This window comes from Anguilla anguilla, chromosome 11 (genome assembly GCF_013347855.1).
Source record: "Anguilla anguilla isolate fAngAng1 chromosome 11, fAngAng1.pri, whole genome shotgun sequence".
In the NCBI taxonomy this organism is placed as follows: domain Eukaryota; kingdom Metazoa; phylum Chordata; class Actinopteri; order Anguilliformes; family Anguillidae; genus Anguilla; species Anguilla anguilla.
The window spans coordinates 31,607,121-31,626,956 of record NC_049211.1 but is presented as its reverse complement, the minus strand read 5'-3'; the positions used below and the strand labels follow the sequence as shown (position 1 = coordinate 31,626,956).

At 40.5% G+C, this 19,836-nt stretch overlaps 1 protein-coding gene across 4 annotated transcripts in view; it reads left to right on the top strand.

Annotated features, from left to right (window-relative positions):
- Positions 1 to 19,836, top strand: part of LOC118207898 (prickle-like protein 2) — a 51,450-nt gene that overhangs the window by 22,204 nt on the left and 9,410 nt on the right. For 2 of the 4 annotated variants that reach the window (XM_035382077.1, XM_035382079.1), the window contains 3 exons: positions 11,642 to 11,825; positions 14,300 to 14,413; positions 19,400 to 19,537. In XM_035382077.1, the coding sequence (XP_035237968.1) occupies positions 11,642 to 11,825; positions 14,300 to 14,413; positions 19,400 to 19,537 (436 nt within the window). Of the gene's footprint in view, positions 1 to 3,266; positions 3,476 to 3,510; positions 3,874 to 11,641; positions 11,826 to 14,299; positions 14,414 to 19,399; positions 19,538 to 19,836 lie in introns of those variants that run through there. The other 2 variants (XM_035382080.1, XM_035382078.1) reach the window with 2 other exon arrangements.

Genomic DNA, 19,836 nt, shown 5'->3' with positions numbered 1-19,836 from the left:
CTAGAATGTCATTGTAGGCCATATAATTAACATTTTCCTTCACTGGAACAATGTGGCCTAGCCCAATCCATGAGAAACAGCCAGAGACCAAGGGGTGTCCAGATACTTTTGGTCATAGCCATAGCAAGCATAACCAACCACCATTCACCACCTCCCCACTCCTGTCTGCTCATCTGTCATTGGTCCCGACACCTCCCCACCTAATTCGCAATAAAGCTACCAGCTGTGTGTGTTATTGTCCAGTTTTCACAAATTCTGACAACCCTAGCTTAGTACTGTTGCTAATTAACATTTCAATGACATCACACCAATTCACATCCTTAGTGGACTTGGTTTAATTGGAGAACTGACTTCCTTGCATGCATTTGTGTAAGCATGTGTTTGTACATTTGCATGTGTGTGTGTTTGTTTATGTGTGTTTCTGTAAGCATTTGTGTGTGTCTCATTTGGAATCCTTGGCAAAGATTAGGAAGTTATAGACAGACATGTCCTATGCATCTATTAACACCCACCCAATCATTCTACAACAGGGACCTCTTACAGACAAAGAAAAAAAAGAAGCAGGTGTCAATATTGTCATTGGCAAGCCTCACTAGATCAGCATCTGTTTACCTCTTCATTGGTGCAATTCAAGAGGAATCTAAGGGGAACTCATTAAAGAATGGTGATTTGCTGGAATGTTCACCATGTGAGAAAAGAAAGTCTCCAAATGGTGATTTGCCAGAATCTTTACCAGGTCACAAAAGGAGCGTCTCCATTCTGTAAATAAATGTAAATTGAGAGCTTAGATGGCTTTGGTGACCTATTCTCCTCATTAAGAAATAGAGTAAACATAGGTCTTACCTCTAAAATTAAGATAGATGTTAATATAATATGAATATTTTAGACTATATGTGTCTCATCTGCTAAACCATTTTATCCCTTTTCTTCTGTTTTATGAAGTCTCTATTATTTCCTTTGTCTATCAGCCGACTTGTTAAACACTGAATTCCATTGTTGTGCGATCAAATCTTGTCACACTTGGTGACAAATGCCTCGAACACTGTAGGCATTCATTAGTCATCATTTCACTCTCAAAGGCTGAACGACGTCTTGTACATTCACATGCTTAGATTTACTGTCAGAAAGGGGCGAGGATACTGTCATATACGTCAACAAGCGCTGAACGCTGGTGCTATTTAATGCAGCATGTGCAGTTAAAAGTAAACCTTGGTCTCTATCGAATATAACGAACGTTTGCATGTGAATTTTGAGCAAGTGTTGACTTAAAAAAGACATTTTCACAACGTGAGTGTGACTGTCACTGATATTATCCATATAGTGCATGAAAAGGAAGCAGTGTTTATGAGATAAAGCCTTTTTGCATTTAGGATGAGCTGAGGCATGAGGCCCTTCATGCTACCTGAGCCCATCCTTTAGTGATAGGGCACTGATGCTGGACAAAAAAGCTGTATAAAATGTGAATGTTAATTAGCATTTATCTCTCGAAGCTCCTTGTAAAGGAACACAGCAGGGCAAAGGAAGTAAGTCTGCTATTTAAACTTTGTCCGGATCAATTTAATCACATTAAGCTTGCTTTAGTTCAGTTTTGTAGCTAGCTGCCTAATTGTATTTAGTGCAGTGCTTGGCACTTCTGTAAATCAAGTTACTGAAGTACTCTCTTTTTCCATCTGAAAAAAGTATTTCAAAGGTAGCTATCTAACAGTGGCTTGCCGGAAATTTGCTTACAAAATGGGGACAGATAATTTACGGAGCTGTCTGGTTAGATAACATTGCTTGATAGCTAGCTAATTTTTGGCCACATCAGCGCCTGTATATTGCTAACTCAAGTCCACAGTTTGGACGATGTCAGCAGCCAGGTTATCAGTTACCATGGGTGAGAGATGTGCCTCTCTGTTCAGTGCGCAGGTTGTAGTGTGGGAAATGGTCTCTAGCTGTGGGTGTGGGTGGCATAGCAACAGTGCCAGTGTAGAAATACATGGTTGATCACTAAGTAAAACATAAAACATGAGGAATAAATAACACTTTATGTAATAATAACAACACTTTATATGATAACACTTTGAAATCTTGTTTTCTTCCAGTTTCCCAGATACATGGCTGTGAGTTTTTCCTTGTTTAGTGACATACTGTATGTCTAGGTGCTATGTTTCTGAGATTCATGAAAATTTTCATTGTGTCGCTGTCAACCACTGGTGAGAGGATGAATTAGGTATTTGGTAGCTTACTATTTAGATGTATACAGATCATCCTTCCAGTCTGTTAAAAGTGAGCAATGAAGGATGACTGTCTTGGGTTCTCTTGTCCAGTTTCCATCTTACCTGAAATTCACTTGACTTTCAATACCCTGCTTGAGATAGAACTGCAGAAAAGGCTCACTGTTTACCTGATTTGCCAGCAGAAAAGTGCAATGTTCTTGGGGTCTGTTGAAAAATGCATTAGTTCTCCCTTGCCATGCTCCAGGCCTCTGAAATCTGTGAAAGCTAGCCTGTGTTGCTGTGTGCCCTGTTGGATGTAAAATAGTCACTGGATATTCTGTGCTACAGTGTGGCCTGCAGAGTGTACAATATTCACTGGCTCTGCTACTGCATGTGAAATAGTGGCTGCTATCAGGCAGTACTATGTGGTCTGTATGATGTAAAATATTCACTGGCCTTCCTGGAGTACTGGGTGGCCTGTAGACTGTGATAGGTGAGTGCTCACATTAAACATTGCGCTCCTTGTTCAGTTAAGTGTAGCGCAACAGGACATTGAGAGGCACAGGGCTGATGGCAAGAGCGCAGGAATGTATATATAATAGCAGGGGTCCCAGCCAGTATAGCTCAGATAACAGGCAGACGCATTTAAAGAAGACAGATGATTGCTTCGGCAAAGTGCAGAGCTACATGACAGCGCGTGTAAATAAAAGACAGTTTGGGAACTTTTACTCTTGCCAAGTCTGGGTGAATTAGGGTACTGTATGTGGACAATGCTCTTTGTGGACTATTCCACTGAATGTATAGGGTCGTTCCGAGGTTGTTCCAGTTTTGTGGTAACTCCTCTGCCGCACTAAGCGCGTGCCATAGGTTGTATTAAATGTCGTGAGTAAGAAAACGACATCTGTCCGTTAAGAGTGGAGTGCAATTATGACAGCCATGTACGAAATACAATTTACACTTCAAATATGACCATAATACGACTACATCACAAATATAGATTAAGCTCCCCTTGTTGTATGAGTATTTTAATCAACGTCGTAATGAGTGGGGTTCGCCTACTTTATTCAGTACCGTGAGGGTACAGTTGTAGCCAGTATTCAGCCGTTTGGTTAGCCTGATTCGCTCCGAACTCTCTGTACTGTTCCTACAGCGCAGTCCTTTTGTTAACAGTGAAAATTATGTTAGAAGTATCTTATTGACATCACTGCTAAATATTATCACCGGATACGGACCCTGTGTCAGCAGTAAGCGAATAAAAACGAGCGGACACTTGACAGGTGACTTGGCTCGTTACTATTCTTTTTGATTTTTGCAGCTGGGGAAAATATCAGATCTAACGTAGTTTTATTCAAATAAGGGAATTAAGGTAAACGTCTGCACCATTTGTACCTCAAATCATCAGATATCTTACGGGACAGAGAGGAAGAAACAACAGGCTCCAATTCGTTGTTAGGTAATAGTCTATCCTGGGTTGTGAGAGTGATGTAGAGAGAGGGCTTATTTTTTCCGTCTAGGGAGGTAAACTACAGCTTGCGGTGCCACACGGACGACAGAACTGGAGTGAGATGCGTCGTGGTGGTTGCGATGCTACGGAGGCGATGTGAAAATGGACAGCATTGTAAAAAACTAACATTGGCAGATGGGATAAGTCAAGCTTTAAAAATCTATTTTGAAGGTAAATTACGTACGACGTAGATATGCGCGGCGTTCTGCATGTTTGTTTTTCAAGATTTGTGTTTCGATTGTGTAATAGTTTTCTATGTCGTATGATTTGATGTGGTTGAGTAGAGTGAAAATATACGTTTGAAAGATTAAATGGACTGCAAGCAAGGAACATATGTTTTCGCAATTGAGTTGTATTGATTAAAAACTGCGCGGGTTGCTGTTATTCGTTGACTCGTGCAATAGATTAAATGAACGCGCCAGTATACGTTACAAGAATGATGTTTCGAAGCCCACTTTATACTGAGAGAAGGGGATATTGTGGATGACAATTCGAAGCCGCTACGTGTGCGAAATCCATGTTTTTATTCTAGTTCTTATTTTGGGGACGCCTCGGGCGCGCACGAGCGTCAGTAGCCTATGTGTTTGATGTCTGTAAACCCCACTGTGCTTGTGCGTTTGGAGTGACAGTTTACAACCGAACCACTCATTGTGTATTGACTATCCTGGCTTCATAAAAAGGCCTCTGGATTGGCACTTGAAAAAACTAGCAGTGGACTAACAACTAATTTAAGTAACTGCATCCCCACTTTGAGGGGGGCGACATTTCGGAGGAAAAGATAAACACTGGTATCACTGAACAAAATGCTCTGATGGTCCATTCTATGGAATACAGATCATGTGCATTACTAGAGAGGGCTGTTGGTGAAGCAGGCCTGTAAATTATAGTGCTGGAACACAAACACCATCCAGGGCATGATCAGAAGGATTTTCTTTCATGTGAATACAGTGCAGTGAATTATAGCAGGAAACATTGAAACTGGTATTTCAGAATACTGAATACTGCAGAATAAAGACAATCTTGAGGAAAGAATTAAAAAAATATCCGGCTGAGCACTACGCAGTAAAATTTTGTGTTCAATGAAGTGTACATGTGGCTCCTATTGCATAAACTCTGTTGGAGTTGAATTAACACTGGACATTTTACTGTGTAGATGCCTCGTCGAAAAATCTCCTCTCATGTTGGATTCTACATAAATAAGAAGCTGCTCTCATGTACGCCCACACTGAAGCTGCAAAGTACAAAGGAGGCTGTGAAGTTGATGCAAAATATAAAGGAAATAGATTTTTTTATCGTCAGCCTGCCCAGAACAAACAGCGTATATCATAGAGCCTCACACATTTCTCACGAGCTGTAGACACATGTTACTTTACCGGAAAATAACCTCAAAATGGCAGAATTTGTTCTTAATGTAGGCCTACTTATTTTTCGATGACAGATCATAAATATGGTACATTTTTTTAATGGCTGAGGACTAATTTTAGGATTATGTTTTATGTGACTTCCAAAGCCATTATGGCAAACAACATAAAGTGCAAATTAACAGGAAAATTACAGTCAACTGAGCAGATGAGTCAGTAACAGTCCCAAAATGAACCATAATGCCAGTAAAAAACTAAGTAAGATATTAAGTGTCAAAGCTGCTGTGAATGGTCCAGGTGGTTAGGATCTGTGTAGAGGTGGGCTTTCAGTCTGAGCTTGAGGATGAAGAGGATGCTACTGTCCTGTCCTGACTGTCACAGGCAGCTGAATCCCACACTGTTGGGCTAGGGTGGAAAAGAGGCCAGACTGAGGCTGAGGCCAGCGGTATAAGATCACAGTGAAGTCCTGGTGAGGAAGGAGAGTGGCCATGTTCTGGATGAGTTGGCGTGGTTTAGTGGTGCATGTTGGGAGCAATTGTAGTATACTAGGTACAAAAGAACCTGGACAAGGAGTTCAGTGGCAACAGTGCACTCAGGTGGTAAAGAATTAGATGTTGGAGGGCAGGGGCGTCTGACTCCAGTGCTGGAGGGCCAAAGTTGGCAGTGTATCAGGATTTACAGTAAGTGATTAATTTAAGTGACCTATTAATTAACTAAAGAGATTGCACGCCTCATTTCCGAGGCATAAATTGACTGCTGATGGAAAGGAAACCTGGCAAAAGCAGGCATGCACTGCAGTACTCCAGGACTTGAGTTTGTCAGCCCTGCTGTAGAGGAAGAGCCCGCAGGCTCAGGTCACTGACACGCTGTTCTTGGAGAAAGAGAACTGGTCACCGATATTGACACAGAAGATCTTAAGCACTCTTGGCTGCTGTCTGTGTGAAGCCATCCAAGACAATGGAGAGGTTCTGCAAGGGAGACGGAGAGGTCGTGGAAGCGGGACGGAGAGGTCCTGGAAGTGAGATTATGTCCTGGAAGTGCAATGGTGAGATTCTGGGAGAACAGTGCATCGGCTTGGCACGTAAAGCTGTTTTCAGAGAGCTTGAGCTTCAGATGGTCGCTGCTCACCCACACAGATATTTCACTGAGACGTGCCATGATCCATGCGTAGATGTGTGACTCAGCGGGGGGAAAGGAGAGAAAGAGCTGAGGAAAGCCAGCGCGGCGATGACAGGACAGGAGATGACTGAGGCTGGAGATGCTGCGTAGTGCAGGGACATCAAACGCCAGTCCTGGAGGGCCGCGGTGCCTGCAGATCTGCGTGGTTCCCTTTCTATCAGCAGCCGGTTCAGTCCATGGAAACATTTGTTTTGACTCTTTAGTCAGCCAGTTACTTAAATTAAGCTCTGAAGAGCTGAAAAACCAGCAGACACTGCGGCCCTCCGGCCTTTTATTTTCATATCTCTGGAGCAGGGTGAGACTTGTTGAGGGATAGGCCTTGCAGGACTCCTGTAGAGAGCCTGCATAAGGAGATGGATTCACTTGGCTTTATTTATGTAATGCTATTGGCTATTTCTACCCGGTTTCCCGGGGTTTATACTGAAGACAGTGAGCTGCAGCTTTTCAGCAGGAGTACAGGCATAATCTCAGCATGGTAGTCAGGTCTGACAGGTACAGTAAATTGAAAGGTTATGTATGGTAATGCAGTGTAGAGAGCAAATAATCCTTTGTTGGTTGGTGTTTCACAGAGGGAATTATTTTTAACTGGGAATTTTAAAAATGTTTTAAAATAAAATGCTACAATATACCCCATCCATTAGCCAACACGAAAAGTGTTGTTTTAAGCTTGTTGAAATACTTATATGGTGCTGTTTGCCAAAGAAATGTTCCAGTTACCTATAAAGATTTTCAAAAAAAAAAGATGGTGTATTTGCCAGTTGGCTCAAGAATTGGTGAGAAAAGCTTATTCTCTAACATTAATGTCACATAGATGCATTTGGTGGAAAAAAATTGGTAGGACATGTTTAATTTAAGTTGGTATATTCATGTTTAATTACAGTTTTATGAACTAATAAAGTTTTATTTTTTAAACGCACAAGTTTTTTTTCCCATCTGCATCACCACCCCCGCTTGCTGACAAATTTAGGCCTTTGTTTTTTAACTGCTGGTGTGATGCTGAAGCGTTGTGTATCTCCTGTTCTAATTTAGAGCAGTGCGTAGCCTGATGGCACATATCCTACACTTAACATCCACCTCCCAGTGCCCTCTTTAACCATCTGAAGCTGCAATAAATATGTTCTCAAACTTCCCGTTTCCTGTTGCAAATGACATAAAACCTAATTTTAAACAGCATGCTTGTTTTTATTACTAATAAATTAAAATGTAAAATTAGCACTTTCAATGGTTTAATGTGGAACCTACTCAAAAATATATTTAAAAAAAATAAAAATTAGCATAGGTTAGTCAGCCGCATGAACAAAAGACAACCCAGGTCTATTTAATGCCATAGCTCAATGTTCAGGCCCTGTTTTCCTCTGTCTTTGTGACAGTATTCCAGTGTGTAAAAAAGTGATATACAAGTAAAATGGAATTTATTTAAATGTTAAAAAAATGTTAGTTTGTATAGTCTGCTGTGACGTACAATGCACTGTACTATTACTGCAGGCTTCTAACTTTCTGTACCAGTACCAGATACATTTATAGGCTGCTAATATATTTAAGGAAAGTCGTTTTAATTTTCATATTTCCCTGGCAGAAAAGTAATTGAAATGTAATCCTATGAGAAAAGGCAGAGGTGTCTTGTATGTAAAGGGAGCAGTGATTTTGACAATATTCAACAGAAAATCAAAAAAAAAAAAAAATGATATAGCCTAGAAGTGAATGGAAGGATATCCATGGTTAGTGATCTGGAAATATATGAATATGAAACTTCCAGCCTATTCGATTCTCAGATGTAGTCTTTCTCAGTGTTTGCAACTAGGGTTTTTTTTAACAAGATAAGGTAATGTGCGCAGCATTTAAACAGATTTTGAATGTTTTTGAATGAAGTTCTACAGCAATCAGTTTTGTGAATGAAGCTTTTGCCATTACTGCACATACTGTTCAGTGCTTTGGATATTACTGGGGCATTTTATCTGTTCAAGATAAAATATTTATCTTGATGATTATATTGGTTTTAAATCAGACTAGTCACTGACATTATTTAAATATTAATAATATTATTGTGGATAAAGATAATGCTACTGTGGAAGTTAGCTTGACTGGTCAGTCTGTAACTCTGATATTTGTATCTCTGAGGTTCTACAGTATTTCAGATACACAAGGGTGGTGGCTGAGGTGAGTTTCCCCCTCTTCACTGTAAAAAAATGCTTTGAGGTTTGAGAAAAAGTGCTATATAAATATGGTATAAGGCAGTATAGTGTAGTAATGTGTCAGAATGGCGACTAGTGTTTGCTGTCTGGGTTGCCAGGTTAGCAAACTATTGCTATGTGGCAACTGTGTCAGTTTGTCATCAAGCCTTCTAACAAATTTCCAGTGCAATTTAATTTCCTCTGAGAATGAAGTAATACTATTTCATCCAAGGAACCTTGGTGATGATATTTCTCTACGTACCCTTTATTGACACAACATTGCTTTCGCTGGGTAACTTAGCTTGCTATTCCACCTCAGCAACAACATCTTGTTCCTTACACAGCTATATTTAATATATTCAATTCTGACATGCCCTTGCAGATGCCTGTGCATCATTCCATGATGCCCCTACGGTGCCTAAGGTTCAGTCAATGCTGGTTAAGTGACTTTGAACAGGTTTTCTGCTACAGCTGATTGTTGGAAAAAAAAAACTTTTATGTAAATTTTGTTGATGATATCGTGAACAAAGTATTGAAAGATCAGTACCAAATCTTACAGCAGTTGGCAGTATAATAGCTTAAAATACCCAAACCACAGCATAATAAAAAACACTTAATATCATACAATTGTTTTTTTTTTGTATTTATAATATAATAATTAATCTTGTGCTCAAGAATTAATCTTGTAATCAGCCTTGGGTAATTTGTGAGTAAATCACCTGATTACCAGAAATATATCAAAGGTCTTTAGAGAAACTTGCATCCTTTTGTGGCCATTTTTGGCCCTGTTGATATCTCCTTCAAGAACAATTCATTGTAGCCATAGCATCTTGGTGTTGTTTTATGGAATGTTTTAAATTGGGTATTTGAGGGTCTGAGATTTACTTTTATACAGTAATTTACTGATTTAGCAAAGTACAACTATGATTATTTCAGAAGTGTCCTTGGATGCATTGTTCTGTAACCTGTATTGTATAAATCTTTGAGTGGGATCTTTGGTACTTTTTGAGATACAAGCAATGTTATGTGTATGGAGGGGTATCGGATAATGCAAAAAACTAAATGAAAAATGTATTTCTCCCTATTTCACTTGTACTAGTACATGTTCTTCCTTAGGGGTACCAGGGAGTAACCGGGGCTTCATTATTTATTTATTTTTAATAAGCAGGCAGCTTAGTAAGCAGGAACGTCCCATTTAAAACTTACAAGTCAGCTGATCCAGAGCTATCCTGCAGTCCTCAGGCAAACCTTTATCAGGAGTTGAGTATCTGTTGAGTCTAAAGAATCTGTGTCTGGACTCTGGATTTACCCATGTACCCACCCTGATCCTGTTCCCACGGCTTGCCTCCCCAGCTTATTCTGCCTCCGCCCACTGTGCATTTTGGGTAACCCAAGGTCATTTTAGTGCCAATGCCACTATCCTATTGAATTCAGTGTGAATTGAATTCCTATTGAATTCATTTAGGGTTATGTACAGACTAATTTTGAATCCCTGGCAGGATTACTCATGCGGTTTCCTTTTAAAACCCGGTGAAGGCACTATATAATAAGTGGAAGGGAAAGGGGGAGTTGATGACTCAGCTTTTATGGTGACCTGTTTACCGTCTGAATCATCGTCCACAGTTCTTACTTGTAAAAGGCAGAAAACATCTTCTCCTGTCAGTCATGTAACAGTGCAGTAGTTATACCCTGTGCAGTACTGGTACAGCTGTGTGGTCTCCCAAGGGACTGACCTTTTCCAGGATGCCATAGAGCTCCTGTTCGGTTCTGCCATTAGGATGGACCTTTACACTCCAGTGCAGATAGGCTTTTATATGGAGGTTGGTAACTTCATTTGCAGTCCCACTGTGGTTGCTGATTTTCATCACTTGTCACATATTGGTATGAAGGTATAATGAACCCATTCAGTTTCTGTGGGAGCTGCAGTTTCTACCCATAATTTGGAACAATGAAAGTATCACTGAGTGCATGCACTTGCATAATTAGGCTGAAATATCCTCAAGCATAAAGCAGCTGAAATCTATCATAAAGCCAGTAGTAGCACACAGTAACCTGTTAGACCAGTGATCCTCAGTCATGTGCTACTCAAGTACTGAATAACAACAAATACCAGGAAACCCTGTGGCTCTCCAGGATTAGGATTGAGGATCACTGTGTTAGACTGACTCTTAAGCCTGTAGTTCTCAAACCTGGTCCTGGTGTGTGAGATGATATCCATTCGTTGAACAGCTTTAATTGATCACTTATTGTAACTGCTTAGTAAAATGGAATCCATCAAAAGCCATCAGTTTTCCAGAAATAGGCATTGAGAACCACTGGTTTAAGCAAGATGATGGCTCACATGCGATTTGAGAGACCCAAATGTAATTTAGGAGATCCAAAAATGACATTTCCAAATATAAAAGAAATTTAAGTTAAATTACATTTTAAAATAGTTGTACATTTATTAAACCACAATGCATTGCACTTTCTTTATGGCCAATAGATTGTTTTTATTTTCAACTCAGTACTATTAGTTGCTGTATCAAGTAACATAGATTACATTTTTGTAAAAAAAATTCAAATACAATTAAAATAGTTGGATAAGAAGATGAGCAGCATTTCTCATAAAGGTTACCCCTTAACCCCATTGTGTCATGATGTTCGCGGAATGCAACCTTTTGTTGTAGTCCCAATATAGCAACTTGTTAGAAGCTTACTATATTAAAGCACACAACAGCTTTGAAATTCATGATTGCGATATGAATGGGTGTAATTTAAAGTACTGGATACACTGAAAATAAGTACAATGTAAGTACTTTACATATGGACATCTAAAACTTTATTTCTGAATGATTTATTAGGTGATCTGAGGCGTTGTTCAGAAAGCTGAGAGAGTATGTGATTTTTCATGCAAAGATAAATGAGGCAACATAACTAGAAATTATTAAAAATAAGATTTATGATGGGGTTTAGGGTGTAATAAGTGATTTCCATAAGGGGAATCCTTTTGTTTTACTGTTCTGAGCACTGAAAATGGGAATGAGTGGTATTGTGGCCCAGAAAAGAGTCTGTTGCCGGTGCTGAGTTTGAACTGTGGATCTATGCTTTGTCCCCATTCTGTGGGTGGGACTGCCTGCACCCCTAGGGGGCAGAAGAGATAGGGCTACTCTGTGTCCAAGCAGTCAGCCGAGTTAGCCTGAGTATGGATAGATGAGGTGAAGCCGGGCCTGTCTGTCCCCCCTGCAGGAGGATCTGTCTCCATCGTAAGTGCCCGCGGGTGGAGCATGCAGCGGGGGTGATGCCCCGGGAGATGGAGAAAACTGTCAGCAAGCTGATGTACGACTTCCAGAGGAACTCCACCTCTGACGACGACTCTGGTTGCGCCCTGGAGGAGTACGCCTGGGTGCCCCCCGGACTGAAACCTGAACAGGTACCCAACATTTTACTGTGCATTCCTAGCCTTTCTAAAATTTCCCAGATTTCACAGTACCTTCCTCACTCTCACGTATGCCTGGCTGTAAAGACAACTATGTGTATGTTTCTATCCAAGATTTATGACCAAACTTGGTGTCCTGTGTGTCCGTATTTGTCCAAAATGTATGGTACAGTTGCAACCACAAGACATAAGTAAACTAATCACATTAGTTTATTTTAATCATACAGTACATCCAACAAATCTTCTCCGGTTAACATACTGTAGATATACATATGTTTATGTTGCTGTATATCAGTATGTATACAGTATGTTAACCAGAGAAGATTTGTTGAATGTACTGTATGACTATAAGAAACTAATTTGATTAGTTTTCTTTTGTCTTGTGGTTGAAACTGTACCATATGCTTTGGATTCAGAAATAAACCATACCATGACAAAAGCCGAGTCACTGAAGTATGCTTTCAAAGATACCAGGATTTCTGGAGGTGTCAGCCTCTTTATTTTAAAGCATTGTGAAGTGCAGCAAAAACAAGAATCTTTATTATCTGTGAATTTGGAAAATGTGGCCTCCCAAACCCTCAAGTCCTTTTTCATTTTTAGAGAGAACACCCATTCAATGAGAGTTCCTGTCAGGCCTCTCATACTCTCAACAAGGGTAAACATAATTTTTTTGGTTATGGTTTGGAGTTTTTACTGATTAATATCCTATTGCCTGTAGATGTCAGAGCCGGCAGCTCTGTTAAAGAGCTTTCATCAGCTCCTGTGTTGAAGTCCCAGCCAATAATCCGCACCTTAATGACCCTGCATGAGGCGTGTTGCCGGGATACGGCGAGATCACATAATACTCGCTCCCAATCAGCCATGAATTATGACTTTTATTTTGAAGACCTAGCCTCTGGTTGGATGCGGAGGTCTCAATTACTGCAGAGGCGAATTGTGCGACCGAGTGGAATGGGCTTTTGTCTCAATAGCACTCGAAATGCTAACGTGCTGTCTTTTATAAGCTACTGTGGCATTCACTCCTGTTTTCTTGCCTGTGCTGTTTTCTGAAAATGAATGTTTCAGTGTCTGCCACTGTGTGTGTGTATGTGTATGTGTATGTGTATGTGCATGCACGCATGTGTTTTCTTCCCTTTTACCATTGACGTCATAGCTATCTATTTTTGTGGGCTGTTTTAAAAAAAACTATTTTGCTGAAATTGAAAAATCTGCATGTATAAAATTATATTATTGCAATGTGCTTACAGTCTGCTTTCCAGTAAAGGCCAGGATCGGGTCCTGATTACACTTATTTCAGAGCTGTCAGTTTGCTGGAGATCTGTGGAACACAGAGGCCTTTGGGCATTTTCTCTCTAATTTATTATCATGAAGCATAGTTGATGTTTCATGTCATGTTCATAAATCTCAACACTAGGTTTTCCAATGTTTTTTGTGTTTGGGGCCATTCCTTATAGACATATACAAAGCCAGTGTTACAGGAGGCAAGAACATTGCATACAGCGTAATATAGCAGCCTACTCAGTAAGTGTGAAATATGGAAGCCAGCTTGGAAAAACTAGAACACATTTCAGCCCAGCAGTGTGCATGCATACAAAATGAAGGGGCACATCAGGTTATTCTGTACTAGAATGTGAACGTCAGACTGCATTTCCCACATTACACACAGTATACTCATTAGCCTAGTGACTTACAGAGGTTTCTGGGTTTCGGAGAACCATTTTGTGGTCAGGAGTAAGCGCAGGGTACATAGTTATCCAGGGTCATCCTTGACTCTGTGGTTTATAACATCTTTCTGGGGATCTCTGTTCGAGCTACTTCTTTCCTTAGCCTGTTTTCTTTTCTTTCTTTTTTTTACATCAAGCAAAATCTCACCTCTTAATTTAGTAAGTGTTTCTGCTTAGCAACAGCCGTTGCTGGGGCACCATGAACGGCTTACAGTTCTCCAGTTGCTGCTTTGCAGAGACCATCTTACCTCTGCAGAAATAATTCACAGGACCCAAAGATTGGGAAAGTGTCTCAGCCAAAAAACGCTATGAGAATGATAGTCTTTTTTAACCAATCAAGCCCATCAGGAAGACTGAAATTTTAATTTTGTATCATCTGAATGTCACATCTAACATTTCATTTTAACTATTTTTATTATGTGAGGTATTTGATTTGGAAAACAAAGCAATCACTTAAATTCTGTATTCTGAGAAAGACCAGATTCAAATAACTCCATAATGGAAATCCATAAATAATATCAGTGATCAGGCTGGGCTCTGCGTTCAGAATTACAATGGTCTGTTGCATTTGAAAACCAACAGAATCCAAAATAATTCCATTCGTGCCAGCTTTTGGCAGTGTACCGGATGATGAGGATAATTGTTTGGAATAACTTCTGGAGTGTCAAAGAACCATCTGCCATCACATAAGGAGGATGTGTTTTTGTTGTTAAAACCTGTACTTACCCCCCTGCTCCCTCTAAGGTCCATCAGTATTATAACTCGCTCCCAGAGGACAAGGTTCCATATGTGAACAGCCCAGGAGAGAAGCACCGAATCAAGCAGCTTCTGCACCAGCTGCCCCCCCATGATAATGAGGTGAGCGACCCCCCTGCGCTGTCATTCCCATGTGACCCCGCCTTCTCACCCTCCATTTCCTTGTGACCCCACGCTCTCCCACAGAGGTCTACGCGAGACTGTTTTTCACATCCCACACCCGCCCGAAACTGCAACATTAAATTTTGCTCTCACCCGCGCCACTTACTCTAACGTCCGCCCATAGCCTTAAGCCGCGTTTCCACCAAAATTACCCGGAACTTTCAGTCCCAGGAACTACTTTACCAGGAACTAAAAGGTTCCTTCAGCCAATGGTTGTCTGCGTTTCCACCGGGGTCTAAAGTACCGCGAAGATTAGGCAAATTAGCCCACTGACGTTGTCGTCGGTCCATCTGTCAAATGATTTCTTCTGTAACCCCATACTACCACCGAAGTAGCCTACATTATTTTCTAATAACCGGGACAGCCCGGAGGGGTTTATTCCACTTATATACAACGGGTTACCAACAATGACTATATATGGTTACTTTTGTATTTATTGATTTTCATATATCCTCTCAAACACATTCATTAACAGCAGAAAACATGCACACGTTGTTAACAATTTGCTGTTTTATTACTTTCTCGTCGTCAATTCCATATAGGCTAATCGCAAAATGACAAGAATAGAACGAAAACTCGGACTTGCGTGAAAATGTAAATTAGTAGTGGTACAGCCACCGTTTGCTTTCCTTCGAAGTTACTGCTAGCCGAGCAGCGAAGTGTGCCCTCCAGATGCGAACCATGCACCATAAATGAGTCCATAGTCTTCCTGGTCTTTTCGTGGAATTTAAAAATGGCAGTAAAATTACGGCAGTCTGAAAAAGCTAAAGGGAAGATTACTAGAATTAACCTGTTATTTTACCCGGATAAAAAGTGCGGAAGGTGATTTCCAGTTTGCTTGTACTGTATCACCAATGTTAATTATGCAGAACTACCGCATACCTCACATAACTGTATCAAACGTTTTGAGTCAATTACAACGGGCTAACAAAGAAAATCCGGAAGAAAATATTCAGCAACCGAATTAATCCGTTTGAATGTTTTGGTAGCCTACGTAATATGCTGTCCCAGCACGAATGCTTAGCATTTTATAAAACGAATACTAAAGCAAGAAAAGAACAGAAGAGCACACGTTATAATTCCAAGACGTTATAACCAAGAAGTAGGCTACTGCGCCGCATAACATACAAGTTTGATTTGAAGTTATTATGAAAATAAATTGGTTTGCCGGTGCATATTTTCAAACATGGCGGGTAATGGCGGAAAATAAATACAACACAAATGCTACGAGTACTCGACCAATCAGAAATGTTCAGCGCTGCAAGCTCCACCCAAAAGGTTCCTGTACTTTCGGAAAGTACTACCTCCCGAGCAGGAACGTTTTGGGGGGTAAAACAAAGCCCCCAGAACTAAATTTAGACCCTAGTTCCTGCGGTGGAAACGCACTGAGTTCCTCAAAAGGTTCCTAGTTCCGGGGTATAGTTCCTGCGGTGGAAACGCGGCTTTAATCATTCCTGCCCTATAAAATCTATTCGCAGTCATTCCGATAACATGGTTCTATTCTACATACCACCTGAGCCTAATACGACATTATTTCAAACATGAAAATTCCTTTATTCAGCATAATGTATTAGGCTATTGCCTATTAAACGAAAGAAAACAGACTATCTGGTGTACAAATAAAAACAGACCTCAATAGGCTATAAAAAACGGACCTCTACATGTTTTAAAACAGCCAAAGTTAATTGAGGATGTATGTATAGCAGGCTCGTATGATAATTTTTAAATTCTATTATTTAGAATTTAGACATGCTCATACTAGCCTGCTATACAACTAAATTTTTTTTTTTTTTTTAAACGAGGCTTTCTTTTTCTAGTATCAGGCAACTGCAATGGTCTGGTCATTTGAAACACAGTTTAGTTTGACCATTTATAATAGTCCATTGGCCATGTGACATTTGATTCCCGATATGCCCGACTTAAGACAACTGTAGGCTATGTTAGCACTTTTGTGTTGGAACATTTGTCAAAGTTCCTTTCTAGCACTATTGACAACAATAGAAAAGTATTTTCAAATGTCAGACTTTCCCTTTGGATTTTTGGTAACTGTATTGGGCTACTCATCATTCTACGCTTGAGGCAGGCATACTCAGCAATGACAATGGATGACTTTGATTAAACTAAAGCGAGTGAAGTGAGTGGCATATAACCGAGTGATAATTGGCGTGCCTTTAATTCATTGGCTGAAAAGTAAGTGTGAGAATGCATCGTTCTGGGGAATCCATGAATGAATGTCCTTTATCTAATCCTTTAGATGGTCAAAGCATAGCTTCGTACATTTTTATATGAATTAATTACGAAATAAGTTTGGGACCTTGCTGACTTAGCTTTTTTACTGACTGCCCGCTCCCACCCGCAGTACTCTAAATATCTCCCGCTACCCCGGAAATTATGAATCCCGCCCTGATGCAGACCTTTACTCTCAACCTCCATCTCCATGTGACCCTGCTACCCTCCTTCTCTCTGTTGACCCCGCCCTCTCCCCCTCCACCTTGATGTGACCCCACCCTCTCACCTTCCATCTCCATGAGACCCCGCCCTCTCACCCTCCACCTCTGTATGACCCTGCCTCCTTCAGCCTCCATCTCCATCAAGTATCCTGCAAAGTTGTGCACACATTGTGATGATGAAGATGAAGCAGGTTATGATGATGATTAATAAAGCCTATTTGTTGGAGTATTGCACGTAATTTGTGATGATGACGATGCTGATGACAATGATGATTTGTTTCAATTTAGAAACCTGCTACTCAATATGTTACTCAAATGGCACTGTAGGGCTCTATTTTGGTGACAATGTAAGCACAAACCTGGCTGGGCACTAGCGGAATTGCTATTTTCATGTGCAGACTGAATATTCTTTGCCTGCGTCCAGGTTTGGTACGTCTGCAGTAAACGCATTTGTGTAGCAAGTTTGGTCTTGAATAATGCATTTCCACGTAAACCAGCTCCGACCAGGTTTTAACTCAAACAGTGATGCATTGTGCATTTTTATAGCATTATGAATGCACCGTGAACACAACACAGCTGCAGGGAATATTTTTCTTGTTTCAGTTTAAATATTTGAAATGCAAGCTCTGTTTTGTTATGCAGTCTAATTTAGGCTATTTAGGCAGTGCATCAGTATGGAATTAACAGTGTAAGCTAGTTGTATGAGAGATGCAAGGAAGGTGCAAGACTGGCTCTACACCCATCAAATAGTGTACTGTAGATACGCATTGCTTGACATCAAGGCTACTTGAGCCCAGTGCACACCAACAACTGTACATTTGTCAGGGCTAGGTCAATGATTGAGTGAATCTTTGGAATGTTAACAATGCACTTAAGATGTTTGCATAGGTTGGCTGGTACATTACAATACAGCTCTCTGTATTCTTAGCGGCATGCTGTGTTCTACACTACATAGCCATATGCCTTTGATGTGACGCAGACCTAAGAGAGGACAAGACTTTCATGTGGAGAGAGTCAGTGTTGCATTTGACAATCGTGATGGAGATTACAGAGGCACAGAGTCCACAAGAGAGCAGGGCCTGGTTGGCTGCAGACCTGTTTCCTTAGTGAGTGTACATTAATCTATGGCATTAAACAAAAAAATTGACAGCAGAGAAACAAAAAAGCTATAGAAAATTCTAGCTAATGCGCTATCTTCTTCCCCCTCCTGGCAAGTGCGATGCCTGCAAAATGCGATGCCTGCCAAGTTGAAACAGTGGCAGCAGCAGCACGATGGAGCAGCCGACTGGAGGCTGTCTCTGCCAGCTGCCTCCTGCTCCTGGCCATTCTGGGAATATTCACCCTGCGAAAATGTTCACGAGAACCATATATTGCAGTTTAGCACTGGCATATAAATGGAAAATATATTTTGAGGGGGAAAATAAATATGAAATTAAAAATATTCAGTCTTAATGTGTGCTTTTGAAATCTCGAGTAATGTTTCATGGAGATGCTTGTAATCGAGCCTTTCATAATGTGCTTGCTCTTCGGCCATGACAAAATTAGCAGTTGGCCTCTGCGCTAACGCAGTGTTTTTTAAATCGAAAGAAACGGGCCGAACTGATTGGTAATGATGAAATCAAACCCCCACCACGCCCACAGTCAATTTATTCTTATTGAACCAACCTCTTTTATGACTACACTGCAGTTGCGCTAATGCCCGAGGTCATAAAAATTACCTAAATTGAGTTGGACTCTCCCCAATTTGCCAGCACCTTGCATTACCACTAGTGTTTTGCAGCGCCTCAACTGTAAAAATAGGGCCCTTAGTATGCATGTATTTTTTGCTTCTGGAACTTTAAGCTTTGATACCATTGACTCACCATAATGTACTGTTTGAGCTTCATTGCCAAGCGCTAGCTGTTGTTGTTTCCAAGCTGTTGAACGAGAACGAAATCTCAGAGGGTTTAATTTTCTTGTTTAAATTAATGTTTTACTGGATAGATTAGTTATGTAATGAGATGAAGGTTAAAGTTAGCTAGCTAGATAGATTAACTTGATTAATGTTAATTTCTGTTCATGTTCATTTAATTTTGCTTTTGGCTGTAATTAGCTATCACATGGGGATAATCAAGATAATTGTTTAATCCAAATAAAATGCAGATGCTTAATCATTGTGAAAATTGTATTTATTATTTCTTTGACCTTCTGGTTAGCTGCATATTGAGCTGGTTCATAAATGTAATGGGGTTTTTTTACCTCCCAAAAGCCACAGAAATATGTGAATTGAGCTCTGAAATAGATAAATTTGGTTAAAGACTACTTTATGAGCCACCACTCAAATTCTAATGATGATTAGACTGGTCTTGATAATGCAGGTTGATGATGATGATGATTATGCAAGTTGATGTTGTTGACGGTATAAATGTACCATTAAACCTCTGTTGGTAATGATTATGATGATTGTGATGGTGAGGATGGCCATGTGCTACTGCAGGTGCGGTACTGTAACACTCTGGACGATGAGGAGAAGAGGGAATTGAAGCTCTTCAGTAACCAGCGCAAGAGGGAGAACCTGGGGCGGGGCAACATTAGACCCTTCCCCCTGACCATGACTGGAGCTGTCTGTGAGAAGGTAACTCCTCCGCAGTATGGGGACCCTTTAGGGCAGCATCATGTCAGAAACCTCTGATTTTATTATAGGCTAGCCAGAGTGCCAATCATTTCCATCCCTTCTTCTTGATGAGTACAAGAGGCAACATGATTTTTCATTACAACTGCATTGTACTTGGACACGGCCCTAAATTAATTTCCATAAGACGTCTCAAATTGGAATGTTTTGACATCATCAAAAGGGAGAGAGAACTATCAGTGTTGAGCATGGAGTATCTGGTTGGTATCTAGTTGCACGCCGGGTGACCACCCTTAGGAGCG